Source organism: Phocoena phocoena, chromosome 15, assembly GCF_963924675.1.
Source record: "Phocoena phocoena chromosome 15, mPhoPho1.1, whole genome shotgun sequence".
In the NCBI taxonomy this organism is placed as follows: Eukaryota; Metazoa; Chordata; class Mammalia; order Artiodactyla; family Phocoenidae; genus Phocoena; species Phocoena phocoena.
This window is the reverse complement of record NC_089233.1, coordinates 62,225,996-62,253,610: the sequence shown is the minus strand read 5'-3', so window position 1 is coordinate 62,253,610 and position 27,615 is coordinate 62,225,996. Positions and strand designations below refer to the sequence as shown.

General features: G+C 48.4%; 2 protein-coding genes across 2 annotated transcripts; both read right to left on the bottom strand.

The window, feature by feature from the left end:
* Nucleotides 1-1,284: 1,284 nt before the first annotated feature.
* Nucleotides 1,285-5,862, bottom strand: BPIFA1 (BPI fold containing family A member 1). Its single transcript, XM_065893285.1, has 7 exons — nt 5,703-5,862; nt 5,366-5,525; nt 3,803-3,910; nt 3,336-3,485; nt 2,392-2,476; nt 1,712-1,775; nt 1,285-1,349 (listed from the first exon to the last, which is right to left on the bottom strand). The coding sequence occupies exons 1-7, from the start codon at nt 5,860-5,862 to the stop codon at nt 1,285-1,287; spliced, it is 792 nt and encodes a 263-aa protein (XP_065749357.1).
* A 7,691-nt stretch (nt 5,863-13,553) lies between these two features.
* Nucleotides 13,554-25,556, bottom strand: BPIFA3 (BPI fold containing family A member 3). Its single transcript, XM_065892879.1, has 8 exons — nt 25,523-25,556; nt 25,212-25,350; nt 19,314-19,464; nt 17,105-17,212; nt 16,086-16,235; nt 14,790-14,874; nt 14,304-14,367; nt 13,554-13,771 (listed from the first exon to the last, which is right to left on the bottom strand). The coding sequence occupies exons 2-8, from the start codon at nt 25,333-25,335 to the stop codon at nt 13,737-13,739; spliced, it is 717 nt and encodes a 238-aa protein (XP_065748951.1). The 5' UTR covers nt 25,336-25,350; nt 25,523-25,556; the 3' UTR covers nt 13,554-13,736.
* Nucleotides 25,557-27,615: the final 2,059 nt, after the last annotated feature.

The window sequence follows — 27,615 nt, the reverse complement described above, 5'->3', positions numbered from 1 at the left end:
GCAAAAGAGAGGTGGTAGAGGACGTGTATCTATCAGCCTCCTGGATGTCTCCCTCGAGGTCCCCCAGGCACTTTCACATAGCAGGGCCACAGCTAAAAGGCATAATATTCCGCTGAAATCAACTCGTCCTCCCATATTTCCAGTTACCTTTGGGATTCCCCACCTGAGACACGGACGGGAGCCTCACCTGCTCCCTCACCTCCACCCTTCCAGGTCCACCTCCTGAACATCTCTCTAATCTACCATTTTCACTTCTTGCGTGGTATCTTGTGTATCATCACTTTTGCCTGGAATGTTACATCTACCCAACACCCTGTCCACCCATCCTAGGAACCCCAGAGCAGTCTCTCTGAAATCCACACCCATCTGAACATCTTCCCGTCCTGCCTAAGACCATTAAGATTTCCAATGTAAGGTCCAAACCCTGTTCTACAGCTCCAACCACTCAGGCCAGGGCACTTTCCCAGCTATGAGCCCTCCAGCGATGGTGAAGGATGACAAGGCGCCTTGTGCAGAGAAAGGACAGTTTTATTTGGTGACGAACATGGAATGTTCGACATATGCTTGGTGGGAAAGAAGGGGAAGAAGTTTCCTTGGAGAGGAGGCTGCTCTGGTTTCCAAACATGGCCATGTCATGGTCCAGGACACGGGCCAGCCTTCTGTGAGACCTCAGGTGCTGGGCAGGGCGTGGATCGAGCAGCAGGAAATGGTTCTGTTGGGACAAGACCCCAGCCGGAATGGAGACTCGAAGTCCCTGAGCCTTGCTGGTATTGGCCCATCCTCAACCCCCCCCTCCAGAGGGTGGGGAGGAGGCTGAGACCCTAAGGCTGGGGTGATCTTGACCCTGAGGCCCGGGGTCAGGGGGCTCCTTGTGCATGTGCTTGAGTGAGTGTGTGTCTGTGTGTCCATTAGTGCGTGGCGCGTTTGCATGTGTGTGTACATGTGTGCGTGTGCTGACATGAGAGTGTGTGCCTCTGTGTGTCTGTCTGAGTGACCACATGTGTGTTCGGGCATTTGTGTGTGTGTGTGTGTGTGTGTGTGTGTGTGTGTGTGCACGTATCCACGACCATGTGTGTTTCTCTTTGTAGCTGTGTTGCGGTGCCGCCTGTGTCTCTCCACCTCTGTCAGCATTTCTGTGGACTTCTCTGTGCATCTTGGTGTATGCCTATGTGGCTGTTTGTCTCTCTCTTTGGATGTCACTGTCCCAAGCCCCCTGCTGCCCCCACCAGGAGAAGAACAGCCAGCTCCCAAATCCTGCAGAGTGGGTTGCAATACTCACTCAGCTCAGCACAGGCCAGGTCCCTTCCTGGAAGGCTGAGACTTTGATTCCAGCCCGTACATCAGTGCGTCTGGAAAATGAAGAAACAATAACCACAGACCAGAGTGAAGGAGCCCAGGGACCCCCACAGTCCTCTGGAGGCCTGGGACTAGGGAATGGGAACTCTGAGATCCAACCACGCTCAGGCAGGGCTTGGACGGGACCGTACCGCCTCCACCAACCAGCCCAGCTGTTCTCAGTGTCAGGGCTGACGTGGGGAGATATAGTCTATGCCTCGACATGAGCTGGATAATTCAAGGCAAAGAAGAAATCTGAAATGGGGAGAGTTGAGGCTGGAGGGACCTAGCTGTCCCACGTGTGCAGGGACAGAGCTCCCTGGGGGAAATCCCTGCTCCTGCAGTGGGGAGAGAGGGCTTGGAAGCAGGTACTTACTGCCAGTGGAATGTACTAGAGTGGCGTCCAAGTGATCGAGAGCCTCACTGACCAGAGGGCACACCTGACCCAGGGGCAGAGAGGAGAGTTAGGCAAAGTGGCACCTTAGGGAGCGCCTGGCAGCAACAGCATCCCCAGTATGCATTCTCTGGGGAGATCGTCCATCATTTTTCTGTATCTGAGAGCGTCTGATTCGAAGCAGTCCCACGGATGAATGTTCACACATCCACACTGGGTGGAAGGAGGAACTGAAGGCATGGGTGAGGTGCCCAATTACGCAGTGAACTGTTGTTCGCTCTGTGATCTGGCACCTGCTTCTGAACAGGGTGGACTACCCTGGGAGGGTGAGTTTCTGGTTATAGGAGGCATTGAAGCATAGGCTGGGTGGGCCTGGTCTGCAGCCATAGTGGGGGTGGCCTGGGAGCTTCTTGGGGCAGAAGCCCATCTGTTTCAGCTGTAGTGTGGACACACACAGGGCCTGGCCCAGAGCAGAAACCAATCAATACATTTTGAAGGATGAAAGGAAGAAACGTGGACAGATGGATCAATGGACAGATAGACTGATGGATGGAATTTACTTATTAAACTGAGAGGCTCAGAAAAGCTCACCCCAGGGGCTTCTTTTAGCCTGAGAAGCTCTAAGAGCCAAAGGTCAGGAGCCCCCTCTTGTACTCACTTACCTTGCCCTGCACCTGCCCAGGAAGGACATTATTCAAGATCCCAGTGATGTTGTCAATAAGGCCTTCACTGGGGAGGGCGCCCAATCTGAAAGAGAAAAGCCACGGGCAGTGCAGGGGCCTGAGGCTGGTATGGAGAAGCACTTGTATGTGCCCACTGCAGACTCAGCACCGAGTAATGGAACCTGGCCTCGTGCATCCACACCCACACGATCCACAACAAGGGGCACATCCAAAGGGAGTGCCACACTGCACAGCAGCGCACATGCCAGGTACGTGTAGAATAAACCCACAGTTCCAGGACACAGCAGGTGCTCAATAAGGCTTTGCAGAATCCGTAGGTGAATGAACAGTGCTTAGTATTTAGTTGTCATGAGGACTCGATGAGATGATACGTGTGATGTACAACACGTGTGTTCAGTAAACGTGAGCCATGATGGGGACGACTCCTGTATATTATCCCTGCCTCCATCTCCCTCGCAGCAGTAACTGAAATAGTAACCCAGGTAGGCTCCATAGCTATTTTACCCTTTACTGGCACAAAGCATGTCACATCTATTATTTTAGAGGATTCTGTCAGTAATGCCAGAGTAACTCCATACTGCAGTTATCTGAGAAAGCTGAGACTCAGGTTGGGGAAGCACTGTTCAAGTTCACACAGGAAGCCCTCCATCTCTTGCCACACCCCTCAGGTAGATGGGGCTTGAACTCAGATTTCTTGTTGCCTAATCCAGTACAGAATTGGTCAGCCTGGCCTAAGAAGGGATAAGTGACCATTTACCTATTCATCCGTCCTTCCATGCATCCATGCATCCATCCGCCTATCCATCTTCTCACCCTTCCACCCTCCCACTCATCCATTCTCCCATTGTTCTATCTTCCCAACCATCCATCCATCATCCCATCCTATTGTTTCTGGACAGGAGTAGCCACCCCTCTGGCCTCACCCATTAAGCAGGGAGATTTGCAGGCTGCCAGGGGAGAAGGTGCAGTTGCAATGGACGAGGTAGAACTTCTCCTGTTCATCTTTCACAGCTAAGAGTTCTGAAGTGAGGTTTAGCTTCACAGCCAGCTTCAATGGACTTCCAACCAAGGGCCTGCAGAGAAGACACTCTGTTGCAGCTGGTCTCACCACATCCCAAGGCAGAGGAGGCTTTTCTCCTTGACAGAAATGCCAGCCATCTTGCCCACAGCTGTACTCATCTCATTTCCCAGCAGAGGAAACCAAGGCTCACAGAGGTTAAATGAGTTTCCCAAGTGACTCAAGGTCACTCAGCATGGCAGCAAATGAGCTGAAGTTGGAGGCTCAGGTCTGTTAGACAGACTCCAACACCTTTTTTCTTTTTGACTACCCAAGATCATCAGGGTCTCCTCTGGTGAGCCATCCTCCCATTCCCCCTTGGGACACACTCACATTTTCACATGGAGGACCATGGCCAGAGGGATGGTGACATAGAGACGATGGCCATCAGGCCTCTTCAGGAGGACAGGTTCCAGCAGCTGGGGATCAGTGGTCTTCAAACTGCCCAGGGAGCAACATTGCGGGGAGAAACATTAACTCCTCTAGTTCTAAATCTAGAAACCACACCTAACTCCACCTTACCCATCCCAGAGTGGGAGCTACCCATGAGATGGGATGGAGGAGATAGGAGGGGAGTCTTGCAGCAAAAGCCACATGGGTTTCGAGTCTCACATCAATTTTCCCCAAACTCTGCCCTGGGTCAGATCCAGACACACACATGGCCCTCTCCTCAACTCAAGTCTATAAGGTATTCCAGGATAGAGACTGTGTCTGGGTTATATTTTCATCCTGTATGCCAGCTCAGAGCCTTACAAAGAAAGGGCCCACTCTATATTGGTTGACTTTGTAGACTGATGAGCAGGGGGGTGGATGGATATGTGGGTGGATGCATGGAAAAGTAAGTGGTTAGATGGAGGGAGGATGGACAAATAGATGGATGGATGGGTAAGTGGCTATTGGAGTCTGGGCAATTGGAGTAAGTCCTTCACAAACATTTATGGTAGGAATCACTCATCCTGCCAAGTTCTTCAATGGCAGGTCAATCAACAATGTTTATCATGGAGATGGAGAAGCAGGAAGTCGGGGAGAATGGGAGAGGGTGGAAGTAAGTCTCTTCTCTGAGCCAGCCACTGAGCCAGGTGATCTACATCTTTTCAGTCCTCCCAACAGTTTTTCTCTGTGGGTACCATAATCTTCGTTTTACAGATGAAGAAACCAAGCCCAGAGACTGAGTGCCTTGCCCCAGGTCACCCAGCAAGTACACGGTGAATATAAAAATCAAACTCAAGCCTATCTATCTGTCTTCTAGTCAGGGGCAAGCACCTGGGTGGGTAGGAATCATGGGAATAGCTCTGACCCAGTCCTATGAAGGATCTAGGCTTTGCCAGCTCACTGGCATCAAACTTTCTACTATTGCTCCTTGCTTAGACAGCTCTCAGGTGGCTCCTGGATTGTTCCACGGACATCACATAATGATGTCACTGAGGAGAGTAGCTTACACTTTCTTGCTTACATCAAAGGCCACAGTGTTCTAAGGGATTTCACAGGTGAGGAGAACAAAATTACTATAATATAGTGGAAAAGACCTTGGCTTTGGACTTAAGTCAGTTAGAGTTAGAACCCTCACTCTGCATCACTCCTGTGGTGTGATCACAGACACCTTTCTGTGCCTCAGTTTTTCCATCTGTAAACTAGGGATTATTAAATTGACCTCAGAGGACTATGGTGAGGATTATAGATGATGCTGGGGACTCAGGACGCGCTTTAGGACTGGGGGCAATTGCTAGTTCAAGAGGGCTGGTGTTCCCTGCCAGACTGTGAGGAAGGTTTCAGCCTGAGTCCTGGCCTCATGTTCAGATCACTCCCCACCCCCCTTCAGGGCCACTGCCTGGGGCTGTTAGATCTCCAACAGGGGTTCTCCGGTGGGGTCCAAGGCCCTATTTTAGGGCTACTCACTCAATGATGTTGTTCAGGAGAGGAGTCAGTAAGGGCACTTTCCCAAGCAGGCCCCCCCGCAGGCGACTGGGAGAGTTCCCTCCAGTCTTCAGGATGTCCAAGAGCGGAAGGTTTTCCAGAATGTCCAATAGATCCTCGGAGAGCAGGCCATTGCTGAGAGCTGGAAATGGGTATGGGGCCCTTGGGGGTCAGATCTGACAATTATGGGTCCTCAGTCCTTGCCCCCTTTTATCTCTCTTCCCAACCAACCACACACACACACACACACACACACACACACACAAACACAGACATACACACACACCCCTGAAGGAGGTTATCACAGACTCTCACTTACCACTTGTCAAGCTTCCAGCAAGATCTGTGGGACTCAAGGCCAGGGGTGGAGTCATAGGCAAGGGCAGTGTCTGGTCCAGGGGCAAGGTCAGGGCTTCCAGCAGGACCATGGTCTGGGCCAGCAGCCCACAGAAGACAACAAGGCGCCCAGTTTGAAACATCTTCTCACTCAGTATCTGTGGAAAGAATGACAGGTCCACTGTGGCACGAATACAAGTGAGGAACCCATCCACCACCTGCCCCTGCCCCTGCACACCAGGGAGTGAATAGCAATAGCTAACACGTTTCCTCTGAGCCAGGCTTTGGGTTGAGTCCTCCACACTCAGGCAGTGGAGGGGCGGGGGACGGAATGGGCAGATCTCACCTGGCTTCTCAGACGTCCCAGCAGATGTCTTGGTCTCCTCTTCCCTGCTGGCTACTGCTGAAGAGGCAGCCTCTTTTATAGTGTGGGAATCCGGAAACGAGCAGTTGAATGATGGGTTTCGAGATAACTCAGAATTCTGCAATCTGGTGGTGTCTTTCAAAGTAAGACACCAAAGTAATAATTACTCTCCAAAGTAAATAATTGCCAATCACATTAGTAGGTGGGACAGTTAAGCCGTTTGACTGACAAGTTAAACAGAGGAAAACTTGAGATGGGGATGTTACTCAAGACTTCATGGTTTCACGTGTGGGACTGAGACTGGGGACCCACGCTCTGAGGTGGCCTGAAGATCACATTTGGAAACACTGGGAGAGGCAGCCGGTGGAGCCCAGGAAGGGACCTCAATCTCATATCCAGGCCTTTTCCATCCCTGGTCCAATTATTCTTCTCCAGTTGGAGGGCTATTGCTCCCAAAATGTCAAAAAAGAGTCAAACTGTCTCTGATTTCCCTATATCTGGGGCACCCCTCAGTTCCAGGGCAGGGGTGTCCTGGTTTCTGAATCCTAATTGCGTGACAGTCACATGCTGGGGGCTACACATCCTCACAGAACCCTGGAGGGAGGGGTTGCTGTTCCTCCTTCGCAGAGGAGAAAACTGAGACCCAGTGGGGACAGGTGCCCAAGGACACAGAGAGGATGGGGCAGAGTTAATGAGACAGGCTGGGGCCTGGGACCTGGGACCCTTTGCTGCAGTGCTTGCACCTGGACAAATGTCTCCTCAAGCAACAAAATACAAACAAACTATAAGGGACTAAACATAACCACGTGCATGGGCAGTTGGGGCAAATTATGGACAACAAGATACAAAAGGACCTAAAACCCATCTGCCACTTCTGAAGAGCCAGGAGCAAAAACAGAGTACTGCGCATGCCCCCTGAACTCACCACCAGAGGGGTGGGCAAACTACGTAAGCCACCCCTCTAGCCTGACCCCTGGACGCACCCCTACCCTCACCCCATAGAAGGAACCAGGTTGCCCTGCCTCCGGGGGGAGGTGAGCAAGGGAACCTGTTACTAGTTTTCACTCCCCCCTGCTGCAGCAGGGGCCCCCATAAAGGCTTGCCTGAATTTCTTGTCTGGCCTCTAGTCAATTTCTGTTGATTAAGGAAGGCCAAAAACCCTGGTCAGTATCATTAGGACTCAACCCATTGGATAATAATAACAATAAAAACAGTGTCAACAGCTAATACTTGCCAAGCTCTTGCTGAATGCCAGGTGCGGCATCGTTTTTCACCTCCAGCCCCTCACAACCCTGTGTGGGATGGGAATGAGTACGTCCATTCTACAAGGGGGAAACTGAGGCTCGTAGTGTGAGGTGACACGTCCAGAGTCTCACAGTGGGCATGGGGCCTAGGCATTCACGCTCTAGTCCTTTCTCTCAATCACTGGGCTGAGAGATGAGGATGCCTTGGGCACGCTCTGACCGTTTTGCATCCCCATGTCTGTGAATGTCATGCCTCCCACTTTTATAACCTGGAAAATGCTTTCCAGTTTCCCAGGCCTGAGGGATTGTGTGACATCCTGGTCTCTACCCTTACCCTTTCTTCTTCCCTTCCCCAAATGAAGTAATGAGGCATTTGTTACCACCACTTGGGCCTTTGGAGTCTATTTTACGGGTGAAAAAACGAGGCACAGGGAGGTCCAGGCCCTAGTCCAGTGAGAGCATATTAAAAGCAAAAGCGGAGAGAGAAGGACGAAATGCTCATTTATGGACTACCTACTCTGTGCCAGGTGCTTTCCATACTTGAACTTCATCTTTGTCATGAGTGCTTGATATTGTTGAACCTCAAATGTCAGATAAGGAGACTAAGGTTCAGAGAAGGTGATTACTTCCCAGGGATACACAGCGAGCGAGTGGTGTCAGAATTCTCCCCTGTGTCTGATGCCCCTGTAATCAGTGAGCCACGCTGCCTTCCCCTCATGTCAGACCTTCACTGGAGCTGCTCCCACTTCCTGTGAGAGTCTGGCCGATGCCTCCAAGGGGCTGGGCCATGGCTTTGAACTCAATCATCCATTCAAGCGCTCACCAGACTCTTCCCACAGCTTGTATGTTGTCAGTCATCCTCAAAGGGGTCCCCTTTTATGTTATCTTGGTACAACTCTTGTGGTTTGGGTCAGGTTGCCACTATTTTGGGGGGAAATGGAAGCAGATAAGCCAAAGAATGGATTCAAGTTTGTTACTGGACAGCTAACAGCTGCTGGTTTGAAGCTAAGAGGCTGCATTTGTGTTACGGCAGAAAGGGGATGGATATGGGCGCATATTGCCCTGGTTCAAATCCTGTGACCCTGGGCAAGTCCCTCCAAACCTTTGAACTTCAGTTTCCTCATCTGTAAAATGGGAGGATAATATCTACCTCACAGGACTGTGGGGGATAATGTCTGGGGATGGGGTATGAACTTCAGTTCATAAACTCATGTGTCTACATTTTTTTTTTGAAGATTTTTTTTGATGTGGACCATTTTCTAAAGTCTTTATTGAATTTGTTACAATATTGCTTATATTTTATGTTTTGTTTTTCTGGCCGCAAGGCCTCTGGGATCTTAGCTCCCCAACCAGGGATCGAACCCGCACCCCCTTCATTGAAAGGCAAAGTCTTAACCATTGGACTGCCAGGGAGGTCCCTACATTTTTTTTTTTAATACATAATCCCTTCATTTATTTATTTATTTGCTTATTGGCTGTGCCATGCCACGCAGCATGTGGGATGGTTCCCTGACCAGGGATCTAACCTGGGCCTCCGCAGTGAAAGCTCTGAATCCTAACCGCTAGGCCACCAGCGAACTCCCCTACATATTTTTTTTCTAATGTATGTATAGTTTAGCATTTCACATGCCATTTTGTTGAGTAACAAAAACTTCCCCATTTCCCCCTGGGATTTTATTTCTGTTCCAGGGCTTTATTTGTGCCAAGGCATCTGAAGAAGGCTGTCCTGTTCCTGTTTTGACTGGAAATATAGAAGCAGCCATATGCCATCTGACCCCTTGATGCCAAGATGCTGTGCTTCCCTCCCGTCCAAAAGGCCCCTTCGAATTTAGTCTTTACTTTTTTTTTTTGCCGTACGCGGGGCTCTCACTGTTGTGGCCTCTCCCGTTGCGGAGCACAGGCTCCGGACGCGCAGGCTCAGTGGCCATGGCTCACGGGCCCAGCTGCTCCGCGGCATGTGGGATCTTCCTGGACCGGGGCACGAACCCGTGTCCCCGGCATCGGCAGGTGGACTCTCAACCCCTGCGCCACCAGGGAAGCCCTAGCCTTTACTTTTTACTGGACACCCTTGCTGGACACCCAAAATTGTTCTGTGTCTCGATTCCTTGGGTCTCAGGCAGGATCCCGGGGGACTGCCGCAGCCCATCTGCCTGGAACTACTGAGACCTTCCAGTTAACTTTCTCTCCCTGGGGTCCTGCCACCTCTCCTGGTTCTGGAAGGGAATGTGGACACAGAACCCCTCTGTTCTGGAATCCCGCACGTTGACTTGGGGTTTCTGTTGTCCTCCTCCCACGTCAAGGTTTGCCTGGGGAGAAGCAAGGCCATGAGACACTTCTCAGAACCCACTAGAACTATTTTCTCTTCAATTTCTCTTGGACCCTCACACTCCACCAACCCAACATGGGAAATTTTCTAGTCCTGAGGGCAGGAAACCTTGCTTCAATTCATCATGTATATGCTATTCTTAATGTCTCCTATGCCCCAAATTTTGAAATTGAAAAACCCAGGCTTTAGGAATTCCCTGACAGTTCAGTGGTTAGGATTCAGCACTTTCACTGCCGTGGCCTGGGTTCAATCCCTGGTGGGGGAACTAAGATACTGTAAGCCGCAGGGTACGGCCGATAAAAAAGGGAGAGAGAGTGAAAAGAGAAATAGTATCTTATAACTAAAACAAACAAACAAACAAAACAACTCAGTCTTTAAAAAAATTTAACCTACAGTAAAATTGACTTTTTTTGGGTGTATAATTCAATGAGTTTAACACATGAATAGTTGTTTTTTTTTTTTTGGCGGTACGTGGGCCTCTCACTGTTGTGGCCTCTCCCGTTGCGGAGCACAGGCTCCGGACGTGCAGGCTCAGCGGCCATGGCTCACGGGCCCAGCCGCTCTGCGGCATGTGGGATCCTCCCGGATCGGGGCACGAACCCGTGTCCCCTGCATCGGCAGGCAGACTCTCAACCACTGCACCGCCAGGGAAGCCCACATGAATAGTTTTATGTAGCCACAATAATACAATAATACAGAACAGTTCCATCACCCCCAAAATACTCTCATGCTGCCCTTTCATAGTTACCCCCTCCCTCTTCCCCTGCAACTGGCAACCACTGATCTGTTCTCTGTCACTGCTGTTTTGTCAGAGACCCAGGCTTTGTAGACTCAAAAGCCTTCTCTCTGCTTCTGCTGAAGTTGCCCTTCCTTGAAACACAGGTACTGTTTGTTCCAGTGCCCTGAGCAGGGCAAGGGTCATGGGGCATCAGGAAGCATGGACGGACACCCAGCTAACATTTCAAGACAGTGTTTTCCGCATTGGCGATGTCAATGCCTCCCCAACGTGTTTGTCAGAAACTGGAGGTCATGCCCTTTTCTTCCTACGTATCAGATTATGACTGTGTTTGGGAGCCTTTACTGGTGTCATTTTGCGAATCAAGGGATCCATTTTTATGTACTGAATTGAACTATGGTTTAAAATAGACTGAAAATGTAGTGTTTCCCCTCTAATAAGTGGTTACTGTAAAGAAGAATGGGTTAGTTACAGATCGAATAAGGAAGCTACCTCTTCTCTGTATATCCAGTGTTTGTGGTTCTCTGTATATCCATTTTATATTATTGCTAATGAACATGTGTTCACTGGTGAAATATCGAGAAAATACAGATGAACTAAAAGGAAAAATTAACATCTAGAGTCCTGCCACTTCCCTTTTTATTTTAATAAATATCTGTCCAGTCTGGTCAAAAAAACCATGAGATCCATTTCTAAAGGGCAGAGTTCATTTTATTTTTCAAGGGACTCTGAACTATGCAAGGTCGTTTTTCCAGAACTTGGGGGTGGGATGCTGGTTCTCTTCCCTGGGAGTCAGAACTCTGTACGGAAGGGCTTGGAAGTTACAAGCACAGGTGAGCAGGGCCTGGAGCAAGCTTCTGAGTATTTGGGGCTGAATTTCTGCTTCAATTACCACCCCCAACCCCAGACCCCAGTATCATAATAGAGGTCCATTGTGAAACAAGCTCCTCCAGGAGAAAACACAATGAGTCCACAGCTCTGTGAACCTCAAAATGAAAAGAAAACAGAATGCGAGAAACCCAAGGAGGCCCCTTGAGAAAGGCACCCCTGGAAGGGTCAGGAAGAAAAGAGACAAAAGCTGCCTTCACAAGGGACCAGGCAACCTCGCTGGAGGATGGGGCCCAGCCCTCCCGTGTTTGCTCGTTGAATCATGAGCCGGAAAACCCCTGTAAACTCAAGGCTGTCAGGGGGAATCATTCGTGTGAACGTGGGTGTTTAGGGTTGCAGATCCCCAGTGAAGCATTTCGGATTAGGGAGTCTGAATTGAAAGATGGAGACATGAGTATCTCTTGCCCCATTCTCATCTTTGAGCTGTTGACACTTCCTTGTTTGAGCTTGTCAATCTAGCAGAACGCAGATTTCAACATTTTTCTCCCAGTGTGGGGTTGTGGGTGGGATAGGGGTGTTAGACGGAAGGGATGGAAGACTGAAGTGGGGATTCAGAGTGGTCAAGGCTGTGGGCTCTGGAGTCTGGCTGCTTGGGTGCAGTCGGCTTGGTCATTTCCTGGCTCTGTGACCTTGGGCAAGTGGCTTGCCCTCTCTGAGCCTCAGTGTCCTCATGCATGAATAGGATAGCAGTTTTGGACTTCATGGGGTTTCTGTGAGGATTTGATGAGATGCTGGATGCAAGCTCCTAACACCAAGATTGGCACATGCAGAGTGCTTAGATATATGTGCTACTATTATTGTGTGTGTGTGTGTGTGTATTTCCCCTTGATTTCTCAGTATGCTGTCCCTTTCCTTGGGTGGAGGAGGGCAGGAATCTGTATTTAAGAAGTGAGTAGTCATTAATCAAATAATTAACCATGAATTAAATGACTTTTAATAAGTATTGCCCATGGACCTAGCAGATGCTAAACATATTGCAAATGTCTTTTCATGTACTCCTACAAACATCCTGCATGGTAAATAGTTTTTATTTTCAAAAAAAATTTTTTTGTTAAAGTATAACATACATAAGAAAAATGCACATAAGTGAACCGCTCAATGAATTTTCACAAACTGAACACCCTCCCCATAACCAGCACCCAGATCAAGAAACAGAGTGTTACCAGCCCTCCAGAAGGCCCTCCTACTACGTCCAGTCACTAACCCTCTCCCTGAGGGGTAGCCACCATCCTGACCTCTGACAGCACGGGTTAGGTTTGCTGTGTTTGAGCCTCATATAGATGGGAGACGTGTGTTTCGGGGCCTGGCTTTGTTAGGTGTGTGAGATCCATCCACGTGGTTGTGTGGGTGTAGGTTATTTTCATTACTGTAGAGCATTCCGCTGGTGACTATCCCACAAGGTATTTACCAATTCTATTTACCCATTCTTTTGATGGGCATTTAGGGAGTTTTCACTCTGGGGCTATTATGACTATGGATGCTATGAGCAATGTTGGACATGTCTTGCAGTGCCCATGTGCATGTATTTCTGTACCTAGGATCGGGACTGTGGGTCAGAGGGAGGAATATGTTGCCCTTCAGGGGATGTTGCCACGAGTTTTACAAAGTGGAGATGCGACTCATCTCCCTCCAGCAGTGTGAGGTCCCCGCTGCTCCACATCGTGTAAGATTTCTATTCCCACTTTGCAGGGGAGGGAGACCAAAAGGTAAAATGCCTTGTCCCCGATACAGCTAGGGAGTCATAGACGAGGACTCACCCATTATTTAACCATGGGTATTTGCTGAGCACACATTTGGTGTCAGGCCTGTGCTGGGGGCTGGAGGGTCATTGGTCACCCTGATGCACATGGTTATACCCTCCTGGAACTTCTCGTTGGGCTGAATCAAATTTGAACTCAGATCTGTTTGGTTTATACTTTACCACTCTGTTTATACTTTACCACTCTGTCACCGTTCTTCTTCACCCCCTTGGAGCCCAGCAAGGTTCTGGGCACATATTAGGTGCTCAATAAACATGGGTTGAATGAACAAGGGGATGGGAACCCTCAACAGGACCCTCCCCACACTGATGAGCACATCCATGGATGGGCTATTGGCTGCAAATTACAGGAAAAGAAAGAGTGTTTTCTCTGGCATTTCTGGGCTGATGAGCAAACTCAGGCATATCCTGGGTTTGGGATGGACTTTATCAGCCATCAGCCAAGTCTCAGGATGGACCTTCATCAGGTCTGACTTTTGGAACTCAAACCTCAGGGCCCAGGCAGAAGGACCTCTGTACCCTTCAGAGCTAGAATTTATTGTGGAAGAGGACAGGATGTCCACAGGGCCTGTGGTAAGAGTGGGACATCAGAAGCCCCATTCTGAGGGCGACTTGTAGTCTCCAAATCTGGAATCTCCTTCTGATTATCAGTGGGCAGCTAGGGGGCGCTCAAGTCTGGCTTGTGGAAGTCTGGCTGGACTCAAAGTTGGTTGAGTTCATGAGCAATGGCCTGTTCTGTAAGGAGAAGAGGCAGAATCAGTCACCAGGTGTCTGCCCTCTGACCCCCAGGTCCACACCGAAGGGGTCTCTCATCCATCCATGCTGACCAAGGCCTGGTGCCGGGAACATTCACATTAAAACTCTTCAAATGATATCTAATTATTCAGTTCTTGTGTCTTCCACTCACTGTGAGCTCCCTGAAGGCAGGGACTATATCTGTTTATCTGCAACTGGGATGGGGGAGGGCTTGGGTGTGTGGGAGGGCAGTGCTCCCTAAAGGATTGAGTGGAATCTTGGGAGAAGCTCTGGTAACCTGGAGGTTTGGGTGAATTGGCGGGGCACAGCCTGCTTGGTAGGGGTGCCCTCTGCTGTCCCAGCTCTCTCAGGGGATAGTGAAGGTCATGGTCATATGGTCACCTCTGAGTGTCCTCAGAGCACATGCAGACACCCCTCAGCAGGCCTCAATGAGAGCTGCAGCGGGGACACCTCTTCTGGCCATTTGCCCGTCCTGAGTCCTCGCCCTGGAGGGACACAGGTGCTCACTCACCCATGAGGCTTTTCAACAGTTTCACATCCAGCTGCCTGAGGATTTCATCGATCAGAGGACATTCCTGGGCCACCAACACAGAGAGAAGGGTCAGACCAGGGAGTGGGAAAAGAAAACTGGAGGGGCTGTGGCTGGAAGCCACGGGATTTCCACAAGGAATCATGGCAAGTGTGGCTCCCTTGTACTGAACGCCAACTACCCACCAGGTGCTATGCACAGCACTTCCGTGCTTTGCCCCCCTGAATCCTTGTGGCTCTCTGTGAAATGGGGACTGTGATGGTTCCCATGTTACAGATGGGGAAACTGAGGCTCAGGGAGGCTAAGTCACTTGTCCAAGGACACACAGTCAGTAGATGGCAAAAATTAACATCTTAATTTGAGATTTCTCAGGTTCTAAAGCCCAATTCTTTGCTGAAATGCCAATATATATGCCCTGACCCTCAGACTCAAGGATGCCCAAGGTGAAACTACTTTTCTGAAACTTACCTGACTTTCTATCAGGTGTGGGATAACTTTTTCCAGGTTGTCTCTGAGGTTCTGGAAAAAATGTTTCATCTTTGGTGGGATACCTCTAGAAAGAGAGATAGATATACAAAACAGAACAGATAAATATAGACAATACTAATGTCAGGTGCTGTGTGTGGAGAACATCTCACACAGCCATTTAATCCTCAGAGAGCCCTACATGAGAGGCATCATTGTAAGCAATAGTCAAAGGCACAGCTCAGAGAGGTGATGTGCCTTCCCCAAGGTCACACAGCTAGTTAAGTGCTGATTAGATTAGAACCAGGGCAGTAACTACAGTCCACAGTTTTCTTCGTGGATGTCTGGCATGATCTAGGCATTCAGTGAATGTCTGATGAATAAATGAATGGATATCCACTGATGACCTAGTTGCTTTCAGCATTCTGGAATTACAGAGAGAGATCAGACACAAATCTTGCCCTTGAGGGACTCAGTCTGTTGGGGTTGACACACTTGGTCAGCTAGTCTACAGATCTTTATTTAAGTCTATTTTTTCCTATCTTGTTCACTACTGTATCCCTAGCATCAAGCATGTTGTGCCTAGCACATAGTAGGTTCTCGGCAAATATTTGTTGAATGAATGAGTGATGAGGAAGAGCTTTAAAGAAGGAAGGAGGGGCATCCAAGCATAAGGATCAGCATATGCAAAGGCACGGTGGTATGAAAATGTATGGCATATTGATGGAGGGGGGTTCTTCAGAGAGACTTGAGGGCAAAGGGCTGCAGAGTGGGGTAGGGGACAGGACAAGTAGGGCCTTGAGTGACATCCAGGAGTTTGCTCTTCATCCAGAGGGCACTGGAGAACAATTGGAGTGTCTGGAGCAGGGGCTGGCTGACATGGCTAGATTTCTGGGCTAGAAAGTGATTTCTGCTGCAGGGGGAGAACAGAGTGAAAGCGGTGAGGCCTGAGTCAGGGAAAGTTGGAGGAGGCTCCCACAGTGGTCCAGGAAGTGGACTACGAGCCCAGTCAGTGGCTGTGGGGATGGAGAGAAAGGGAGAAGGTGAGGGTTGCCAGGAGGTCATTGATGGGACCTGTGGAAGATGGGCTGTGGGGAGTGAGGCGGAGGAGGAGTCTGGCTTCTGGGACGGTGGCAGGGCCACCTCTGGGATGGGGATGCAGGAGGAGGAACAGATCCTGGGGAAGATCCTGGGTGAGATCTCTTTGGGGCTCACCCAGGAGGTGGTGGAGACCTGTGGCTGCAGCCAGGGCCAGTCAGGAAGGGGCCCAGCCCTGGGGAGGGGTGGCTGGGATCTTACTCATCGAGGACAGTCATGCGGACGCTGCTGGGCTCCACGCGGCAGTTGCCTATCACCAGATCCCTCCGGCCAAACTCATCTTTCTCCAGCCAGAACTCCACAGCGAGGTTCATGCGTGCGTGTGTCTTTATGATCTGGTTATTGAAGGGCCTGGGGACGCGAGAGAGGAGGAGGGGGGAGGGGCAGGAGACAGAGAAGGAATAGAAGGAGGAAGAAGCAGCCAACACGGAGAGTGGCTCTTTCAAGACATCAGCACAGTGGGGCTCCACGTTGCCTGGATGTTAAATTCTGTGGTCAGCGATTAAGGAGAAAAACATTACTAGCCAGAGCGCCTTCTGAAAATCCTTTAAATAGACCAGATTAGGGGGCCTTCGGAAATTCAAAAATTGAGAGTTAATCTTATTCTAAAATCTTTACAATTTAGTGGAGCCCTCCCAGAGGCAGTAGATGTTAAAGGGTAGTCTAAACCGGAGGAGGGAAGGGTGATGTGATCATTAAACTTTCTCTTTTTTTTTTTTTTTTTTTTGCGGTACGCGGGCCTCTCACTGTTGTGGCCTCTCCCGTTGCGGAGCACAGGCTCCGGACGCGCAGGCTCAACGGCCATGGCTCACGGGCCCAGCTGCTCCGCGGCATATGGGATCTTCCCGGACCGGGGCACGAATCCATGTCCCCTGCATCGGCAGGCGGACCCTCAACCACTGCGCCACCAGGGAAGCCCCCTGTTTCTCTTTTTAAAAATCGTTGTAGGGAACTCACATAGGTTTAAATGAGCATATGACCTGCCTCCACTGACCTGTGATCACCATCCATATTTCAGCTGAGGAAACCAAGGCTCAGAGATTTGAAGTGACTTGCCCAAGGTCACACAGCAAGTGAGTTCGGAAACCAGGAATTGAAACCAGTTTGCAGCAGAAAGATCTGGGTTCCCCAAATTGCCGAAATCCACCCCCCTCCCCCCACTCCCAGGTTCCCAGTGAAGAGGAACAGTGCCCTTCAGGCCCCGCTTCTGTATGACTTACAGTCTTGAGTCAATGTCAAATTCAAGTGAGATGTTTGCCAAGAACCACTCCTTATGGAAAGACATCCGGATCCCACCATAGTCCAGCTGAATGTTGGTGACGTTGGCGCTGCACAAGGAAAGAGCAAAGACCCCTGCAAGGGTGAAGGGTCTCAGACCTCAAGGCCTTGGGCGTTACAGACAAGGCTGGCCTGTCTCCTAGCAGTCGGATTTGGAGTCAGATCCTTTTACAGATGCTCTGAGGGCAAGAGCTCCCTGCAGGAGCCCTGGGGTTACAAGCTGTCCCTGAGCGCCCCCAAACAGCTCCACACAACTGACTTGTGAAACCCATAGCCAACTGCGGACCCAGCCCCTGGGCCCGTTCTCAGAGCCAGCCTCCCACTCTCAGTGGATAGCCCCACCACTTTCCCAGGGGCCCAGACCCAAACCGTGGGAGCTGTCTTCAACTTCTCTCCATCCCTCACCTCCACATCCCACTCATTAGCAAATCATGTTGGCTCCGCTTGCAAAATATATCCTGAAATGGGCCACTTCCCCTTACTCTGCTGCTTTCATCTGGTCAAGGTCACCATCACTTCTTGCCTGGAGATGCTCTAGTTTCTCTCTGGGCTCCAGGCTACGATCTTGGCCTCTCCACAAACGATCTCCATGTGGCAGCCAGAGGGGCCTTAACACTCCCCTATCACTCAGTGTTCTCCACTGGTTTCTCACTGCTCTTGCAATAAAATCTGAACTCCCCATCACAGCCCCTCAGATCTGCAGGGTCTGGCCTCACCTGCCTCTGTAGCCCCATCTCCTACCACCCTCCCCTTGCTCACCCAGCCACACAGGACTTTTCCTCCTCCTCAAATGCATCAATCTCCTTCCTACCTCAGGGCCTTTGCACTCACTGTGCCCCCATGACCTCATGTCACTCACCTCCTTCTCTTCATTCATATTTCTACTTAAGGGTTAGGAAGGTCCCCCGATCAGCCCTCTCACTCTCACCCCTGACCTGGCTAAATTTGTCTTCACGTTATATCCCTCCATCTGAAATTAGTTATTTACTTTTGTGTCCTGTCTCACTAACTAGGATGTAAGATCCAAAAGGGCAGGAACTGTAGGTCTATGTAGAGCTGTATTCCCAGTACCCAGCCCAGGTGTCGGTACACAGTAGGCGCTCAATGAATATCTGTAACAATTGTTAAAGGAATGAATGAAGGGAAGTGATTGTGACTGCACACAGCAAGGGAAACCCTGCTGGTGAGTACTGGCGCTCATTAAAATGCAGGGAATGAGGGATTCAAATCAGAGAGAAGGTAGGTCAAGGGCACAGCAGGCTGGGATCATGGTGTTACATCTGAGCAGCTTTGAGACCAGGCAGCTGGGGAGGCCTGCCTCCATTGAGAGGAAGGGGGGAAAATGGAGGTGGAGGACAGGCCCAGTTCTGCGAGGCTAATTATACCAATGGCTACGCATCCACTACGTGACACAGGGAAAGCTCCTAACAGCTCTGGGACGCAGGGATAATTACGCCCATTTCATTGAGGAGGTCTCAAGGCTGGAGCTCAGGGAGCTCAAATGCCTTGCCCAGAGTCACACAGCTTTCAAGCAAGAGTGGGGTTCAAATGTCTGACTCTAGTCCTGGGTTCCTTTGGCACCCCAGATGTTTATCCAGGCTGTGCTCTGGGTACCCATTTTATAGACGAGACCAGAGTGGCCCAGCAATTTCCCCAAAGTTGGTGGCAGAGTCAGGATTTATTTATTATTTATTTTTTTATTTAATTTTTTTTGTGGTATGCGGGCCTCTCACTGCTGTGGCCTCTCCCGTTGCAGAGCACAGGCTCCGGACGCGCAGGCTCAGCGGCCATGGCTCACGGGCCCAGCCGCTCCGCGGAATGTGGGATCATCCCGGACTGGGGCACAAACCCGTGTCCCCTGCATCGGCAGGCGGACTCTCAACCACTGCGCCACCAGGGAAGCCCCAGAGTCAGGATTTAAATGCAGAAACTTTTGCTCCCAAACCTTCACCTTTAATTATTCTGCTGTGCTGCCTCTCCCAGTGACCCTTTGTGCTGGGCCCCCTACTCATCCTTGTGCTGGGTGTGACATCTCCTTCCAATCTTCCCTCCTTTCCTCTTCACAGGCCTCGTACTGCCATGCCCTCAAGCTCTGCCCTCTTAGAGCTTTATCAGGAGTCCCAGGGCCAGTGATGGGGCTCAAGATCTCACCTGCCTTCTTGATGCTGCTGAAGGCTCACGCTGCCAATTAGCCAGCCCACCATCCCCGAGGCCGTCTGCCTGGAGGCATTCAGACTGTCCAGGAAGCGGATGTTCTGGATTCGGCGCTCTGTATTGCACTTCATGAGGCCCTGCGCAATAACTGGAAATGGACATGGGACCAGTGACATTGCACGATGTCCTGGCAAAGGTGGGGGGTTTGGAGCCAGGAGGCCCAGGTTGCAGGCTGGCACACCGGCTTCTTGCTGAGTGATTGGTGTGTCATCCCCCTGCCCCCAACACTGAGATCCACATTCTTCATCCGTGAAATGATGCTTTGCAGTGTTGGTGTGACACACCTGCAGAGGGTCTGGCAGGCAATAGCTGCTAAAGAGAGATATTATGGTTGAAATCTTGCCCAGTGCTGTATCTCTGAATGTGGAACACAGAGCCTAACGTACAGGATCTGGATCACAGTAAATGTTGGTTGAAGAGAAAAAGAGGTGGGCAAATAAGGAGAGAATAAATGGAAATCCTCCCCCACCATGCTCGGAATAAACTGCAAGGCTGGGTGGAGCTACAAGTGGAAAAGAATGAATTCCAAAAAGGAGGGAAATTTGAAAAGCTATTGACTTGCGTGAAATCCTAGCTCTCTGGACCCTCGAGCCCAACTGCCCAGGTTGGGGGCCCAATTCTGACAAACCTCAGAGCTCACCTCAAGACACATTTATTGCACTGACTCAACCCTCTAGGTGTTCAGGCCCCACACTGAGAACTATGTATTACTGCAGAGCCACAGAAGCCATTGTCACACCTCACCAGTATCCTCCAGGGCCAGCCGCCAGACCCCCTTTCAGCACCCCATGTTTCTGCTGCAGAAAGTGTCTCTGGGGCTTCCCTGGTGGCGCAGTGGTTGGGAGTCCGCCCACCAATGCAGGGGACACGGGTTCGAGCCCTGGTCCAGGAAGATCCCACATGCCTCCGAGCAGCTAGGCCTGTGCACCACAAGTACTGAAGCCCGTGCACCCAGAGCCTGTGCTCCACAACAGGGGAAGCTGCCGCAATGAGAAGCCCGCGCGCCGGGACAAAGAGTAGCCCCGGCTCGCCACAACTAGAGAAAGCCCACATGCAGCAACAAAGACCCAATGCAGCCAAAAATAAATAAATAAAATAAAATAATTTAAAAAAAAAAAAAAGAAAATGTCTCTGGAGTCATAGATCTGGGTTCAAATCCTAGCTCTACTACCTCCCTGAGTCTTGATTTCCTCATCTGTGTAATAGGGCAGTAATAATACCCATCTCATAGGATACTTACTAGGAATATTGAGACATTTATTAGCCAAAGGATATTTACTGAGCATCTACTGGGTATCAGGTTCAGTACTGGGCACTAAACACACAAACCATTTTTCTACCTAGTAGGAGAACATACAGTAAAGAAATAGTTTCAAGGATGGAGTGAAACTATAGGTATGCCTAGAACTCTTAGTAGTTCTTGGTTAATGATGATAGTAGCACTTGGGAATTCGTGAGCAGCAGACACTAGTAGTTGTCAGTCCAGTATCCATCCATCCATCCATTCGTCCATCCATCCATCCTCCCATCTATTCTCCATCTATCTGCCTATCCAATATCCATCCATCCATCCATCGTCCCATCTATTCTCCATCTATCTGTCTATCCAATATCCAACCATCAATCCATCCATCTACCCATCCATCCACTCATCCATACATCCTCCCATCCAACCTCTTATCTACCCACTCTCCCATCCACCCATTTGTCCTATTCTTCCCATCTGACCCCTCTTTTGATTCAGACACTCTTTTCAATTCTTGGTCCAGATGAGGCTGTTGATTATCATTGCATGGTGACTCTTACAGGTACAAAGTTCGCATATGATCCAAGTTGGTTCTATCAGACTAAACAGACCCTATGCTTCATGTTTGAGGGGAAGGTTTCTTTCTCTTTCTCCTACTGGAAAGGAACAAGACAGCCTATAGCTCCAATGGCCACTGGCCACCATTTTCCTATCACACTGTGAACCAACAGCCTGTGGATGAAACCATGACGATAACAGAGCTAAAAAAGGATGAAATTCAGTTCTGGTTGGCAGCTTTGAGCTGCTGATTGAACCAAACCCAGAGCTTGCCCTACCTACGACTTTCAGTTGTGTGAAATACTTTTCTTTTTATTGTTTAAACCAGATTGACCTGAGTTTTCTGTAACACCCTAACAGATACGTGAGAAATGGTTGTACAGATAAACATTTTCACAGTTGAAAAACACTTTGCACATACTTGCCTTCATTTAAGTCTCAAAAGCAGCCCAATGAAACAGCATTCTAACTGCACCTATTGTACAGATGAGGATACCTGGAGCCACAACCACACGTGAATATATTTGATAACCTAAATGCAATGCATACATTTATGGCAAACCATAAAATGCCAAGTCATGATGAGGGGAAATGGGAAACATCGGTAACTTAAAACCATTAAGAAATAGAAACAGGGCTTCCCTGGTGGCGCAGTGGTTGAGAGTCCGCCTGCCGATGCAGGGGACACGGGTTCGTGCCCCGGTCAGAGAGGATCCCACATACCGCGGAGCAGCTAGGCCCGTGAGCCATGGCCGCTGAGCCTGCGCGTCCGGAGCCTGTGCTCCACAACGGGAGAGGCACGCGTACCGCAAAAAAAAAAAAAGAAATAGAAACAGGTGATCTCATTCCCCCAAAGTTTTGATCTAGATGGTTTTGTGGAAGACTTTTACCCAACTCTATGAAAAGGTAATTGTGAAAGAAAATAGAAAAAGAAGACGCAAAATTCATTTTATGAGGCTAGTACAACTTGCTTCAAGAACAGTACAAGGAAAAGATATTACACATCAATTTTATGTATGAAAAATTTGCTAAGATCCTAAATAAATTACTAGCTAACAAATCTAATAGCTAATAGTACATTATAAAAATATTATATTACATTATAAAATATAAATTTTAGTTTGATACATTATAAATACATTAATGTATATTATAAAAATAATACATGATAAAAATAATAAAGTACATTATAAAAATAATATAAAATAGCAGATTATAAATAGATAATTATAGTATGTTATAAAAATATCATATTTATTCTAGAAATGCTAGGATGGGTTCGACATAAGAAAATCTATTAATACAGTTTATCACATTAACAGAGTAGAAGAAAAAGATGGATTAATTTTTAGATGCAGAAAAGCATTTGTTAAGGACCAATACTGATTTATGATTAAGAAAAATTTAGGAAACTAGAAATATAAGGGGACTTTCTTAACATGATAAAAACTATATCCCAAAAACCTACAGAAATATACTAAGTGGAGAATTCTAGATATATTCCCATTCCTATAGGAGGCCTTGGCTATAGTGCAAGATAAGAAAAAGGCACAAGAAGTATAAGGTTTAGAAGAGAAAATATAAGACTGTCACTATTTGCAGATGACATAATCCTCTAGAAAGAAAATTGAACAGAATAAATAAGACAAATTATTAGAACTAATAAGCGGTCAGTAAGACTTTTGGATAGCAGATTAAGTTTTAAAAATCAACAGCTTTCCTCTCATCTGTACCAGCAATACCAACTAGAAAATATAATAGAAAATTAGGCAATATTTACTGTGGCAACAAAACCCATAAATTCTCTAAGAATCAATTTAACAAAACATACTTAAGACATTTATATAAATTTAAAATTCTGTTAAGGGATCTAAAATATAATCTGAATAAATTGAAAGATATATTACTTTTGTAATTGCCTAACATAATACTGCAAAAATGTCAATTGTCATTAAATTAATAAACAAATTCAGTGAAACCCTAATTAAATTTCCAGAAGATTCTTTCTCTTTTTTAAGGAACTCAACACAGTCTAAGATTCATTTGGAAGAAGAAAGTTCTATCAGATAAAATGGCATTTTACAAAGATGTAGTATTTAAAATATTATGTTTTGGGTACAGAAACAGTTACACAGACACAGAACACAGAACTCAAAAGGGAATCCATGTGTTTGGAAAGTTGACCATTTAGTAGGTGCGTTGAATGGACTCATAAGGAGAGAAGTGAAGCTGAATCTCTAATTTACAGATGTAAACATACATAAAGATAGCCTCCAAATGGATTAAAATCCTCTATGTGAAAAGTGAAACTGTAAAGCTGTTAGAAAAAACAGGCTGGAGACAAGGGCTTAAGACTCATCAAATATAAACCATAAGATGAAATGTTGATGAGTTTGAAAATATTCCTGTTCAATGAAGTGTCTACAAACAAAGTTAATAGGTGACAGTTTGGGAGAGATGTTAGCAATGCTTAGACCTGACAAGGGACTAATGTCAAGAATAAATTAATTAACATCTTCTCAAATCAAAGAGGATTAAAAAAATTGGAAAGCAAATAGAAAAATGGGCAAAAGATAAGAACAGGGAATTCAAAGAAGTCAAAATGGCTGACAGAATTAAGACGTGTTGCTCAAACTTCTCACTAATCAAACTAATCTCACTAATCAAGCTAAAACAATTAGATATCACTCAAACACACATCAGACTGGCAAACAATTAGAAAGATGCTGTTATGTACTGAATTGTGCTCCCCCCACCCCAAATCAATATAGTGAAGCCTTAATCTCCAACGTGACTGTATTTGGAGATGGGGCCTTGAGGGAGGAGTTAACGTTGAATCAGGTCATAAGGGTGGGGCCTTAATCCGATGGGACTAGTGTCCTTATAAGAAGAGTAAGAGACACCAGAACATGCTCGCTCACCCTCTGTACACACACAGAGGAAAGACCCTGTGAGGACGCAGTGAGAAGGTGGCCATCTACAAGCCAGGAAGAGAGGTTTCACCAGAAACCAACCCTGTGGGCAACTTGATCTTGAACTTCCAGCCTCCAGAGCTGCGAGAAAATAAATGTCTGTTGTTCAAGCCACCTGGTCTGTGGTGTCTTGCTGTGGCAGCTCAAGGAGGCTGATACCAGTGGATTCTCTCCAGTGTTGGGAAACAAGGGATACAGGTATGCTTGTTTGTTATTGGAATGGGTGTAGACCGGCACAGCCATCCTAGAAAGCAATCTGGCAGTCTTTAGTTAAATTCAGTTTGCACCTGCCTTAGAGCCCAGCCATCTCCCTTCAGGGTATATCCCAGGGAAATTCCCGTAGGTTCTAAGAAGGACACGTGAGAATGTTCGTTGCTGTGTAGTTTATAATAGTGGGAAGTTAGAGACAACTCAAGTGTTCATCCCTAGGGAAATGGCCAAGTGATGATGAAGTGGATGTATTTCATGGACTTTTCTGTACAAGTCTGAAGCAACAGATGTCAACAGCACGGTGTCCAGTGAAAACAGTAAAAAAAAAAAAAAAGAAATCTATACGGCTTTACCATTTATGTAAATCAAAACACTGTATGTTTTACAAGGATATGGGCATTTAAAAACACATATATTAGGGAATTTCCTGGCTTTCCAGTGGTTAGGACTCTGTGTTTTCACTGCGGGGGCCCGACTTCAATTCTTGATCAGGGAACTAAGATCCCACAAGCTGCGCAGCACCCCCCCAAAAAAGCCAACACCTATATTAAACAAGCTGCAATGCCTGCCAAGGAAGAGGGGAATGGGAGTGAGAATAAGAAGTCGAGAGGAAAATAACATAAAATAAAACACAAGAGGGGTCTTGCCATGGTTCATGATAATGAGGATATGCTAGGAATAGGCATATGATCAACTCAAACTCAATTTTGTGTACTTCAGGTCTAAGAAAAAAGGAAGAGAAGAGGACAAGTGACCAATTCCAGGTCATCTAGCAAGTCAGTGGTGGGGTCAAGTTAATGCTTTCCCTACCCTCCCTGTGACAGTGGGCAGAGCATGGGCTTAGCTTACTTCTCGCCAGACCCGATTTGCTGTCTCTGTGAGTCTTGGCCAGGCCAGGCCAGGGCTGCTTATGGAGTGCCAAGGGCAAGGCCAGTGAGCTGAGGAGGACCAGGAGCCTCCAGAGTGAATGCATCTTGGGTTCTTGGACCTGTGGGTATTAAGCAAGGTCAGATGGTACCCACGTGGATGGCTGCAAGGGTGGCCACCTGGATGGATGGACTTATGGTTTTCTGTAAGAAGACGACACCGAAGTTAGCCCCCAGCATGCTGTGGGGAGGTGCCGTGATGGGCTCTGGCAGCTGCCACTGGGGCTTGCTCACATGGTGAGGGCAGCAGGTGGAACCCTGTGGGGAGGCCAGGGATCCAGACGGAAGTCTTGTTGCTTAGAGACACCCGGTAGACCCCACTGTTGGGTCATCCAGTGGGAAACCTCTCCCAGACCAGCACAAGGTGGATGTTGGTGACTCTTCAGTGAATAAATGAATGAATGAATGGGCAAGGATGGTTAATCTCAGGCTTTCCAATTGGACTAGGACTTTCTTTTTTTTTTTTTTTTTTTTTGCGGTACGCGGGCCTCTCACTGCTGTGGCCTCTCCCGTTGCGGAGCACAGGCTCCGGACGCGCAGGCTCAGCAGCCACGGCTCACGGGCCCAGCCGCTCCACGGCACGTGGGATCTTCCCACACCAGGGCGCGAACCCTCATCCCCCGCATCGGCAGGCGTACTCTCAACCACTGCGCCACCAGGGAAGCCCCTAGGACTTTCTTAAGTCCTCTGCAATGCCTATCGCAATGCTTGCTTGTGAGAAATTAAGTGCTGATGATTGTCGAGGGACCAGATGACTGAATACATAAAACAGGATGGCTGGTCTCTGAATCCCCCACTAAATTATATGTTTCTGGAGCGCAGGGTGTGAATTTAATTAATCCTCCTGTGTCCAGTGCCTCCCATGTTTACCACATGGTAGTTACCAGTGATGTTTATTAAGTGATACAAATGAATGAATGAATAATTGGATGGATGGATGGTTTGTGGATAAGATTTACAGGGAGGGGACAGAGAGCCTTGAAGCCAAAGCATTAAGTTCATCTTGTTGCTCTGGGTTGGAGGGTCATTAAGAATTCAGTTCAAATCCCCTCTCCTCACCATCTCAAGACGTGGCATCCCAATCCATCTAGTTGCTCCAGCCACAGCCCTTGGAGTCCCCCTCGACTCACTCCTCTTTCCTCATCTCCCATGACCCATCTGTCAGGAAGTCCTGTCAACACTTCCAGGATCTGACCCCATCTAACCACTCCTCCTCAGCTGCCATCATCTTGGCCTGAGTTATTGCAGGGGTGTCCTACCTGGTGCCCCAGCTTCTTCCCTGGCCCAACTACAATCTCTTTTGCATATGGCTGCCTGAGAAATCATTTTAAGACATAAATCAGACCATGGCACTCCTCTGCTCAAAACCCTCCAAAATTTCCCATCGCACACAGAGCGAAAGCTGAAATCTGTGCAATGCCTCTCAGAGCCTGCAGGGTCTCTGGTGTCCTCTCTGATCTCACCTCCTACCACTCTGTCCCTCCTCTGCTCTCCTGCAGCTGCACAGACCTTGGAAGTCTGGGCCTGACAATTCAGCTGCCGTGAGCTCTGAGACAAAGGCTCTTTCCCCTTCTTTTCCTCTCCCCCCAAGATGCGGGGGACATGCAGGGTCCTGTGCGAATTTCCCAGAAGCCCCGGGCCATCCTTGGACACTTCACTTCTGGTCTCGTAAATCAAAAGCATTAGTTCAGTGTGATGGATTTCCCGATCTGAGGTCCTCTCTCAGTGTTCATGCCCACCTTGGGAATGTTTGTAGAATATCAGTTACTTTAAATGTACTTTTCTAGTCTTCCTGGTCTTGTGTAACCAGTAGGGATTTTGTTATTTTTTTTGTCAAGAAAATTGGAGAAGAGTGGTCACTGTTGTCCTTGGCTCTTTGGAGAGCTGAACTGGGGGTGGGGGGGTCGTCAGCCCCACCTCATCACAGGCTGTGGTTCTCAGGGCCACTGAGTGTAAAGAAACGATGACGTGTAGGGTGTAGATTTATGGTTCTGGTGCATGACAAGGGAGCAGGAAGCACGGCTCATGGGTGAGCCCCGGATTTGAAGCCAGCTTAAGAGCGTGGGATTCTGAGTCACACAGACCAGGGTGCAAATCCTGGCTTTCTCTCCTGGCAGACTCAGGAGGGAAAGCCAAGATTTGCACCCTGAGTCTGGATAATAGTGTGGGGCTGTAGTGAGACTTAAAGAGAATCATGCATAGCAATGCTCAAAAACCTTGTTGCTATGATTGCTGTCATCGTCACTCTCACCTCTCTGAGCCTCAGCTTCGTTACCTGTAAACCAGGGAAGCTGGTGGAGTGAACGACACCAAGTATGATTAGCCTA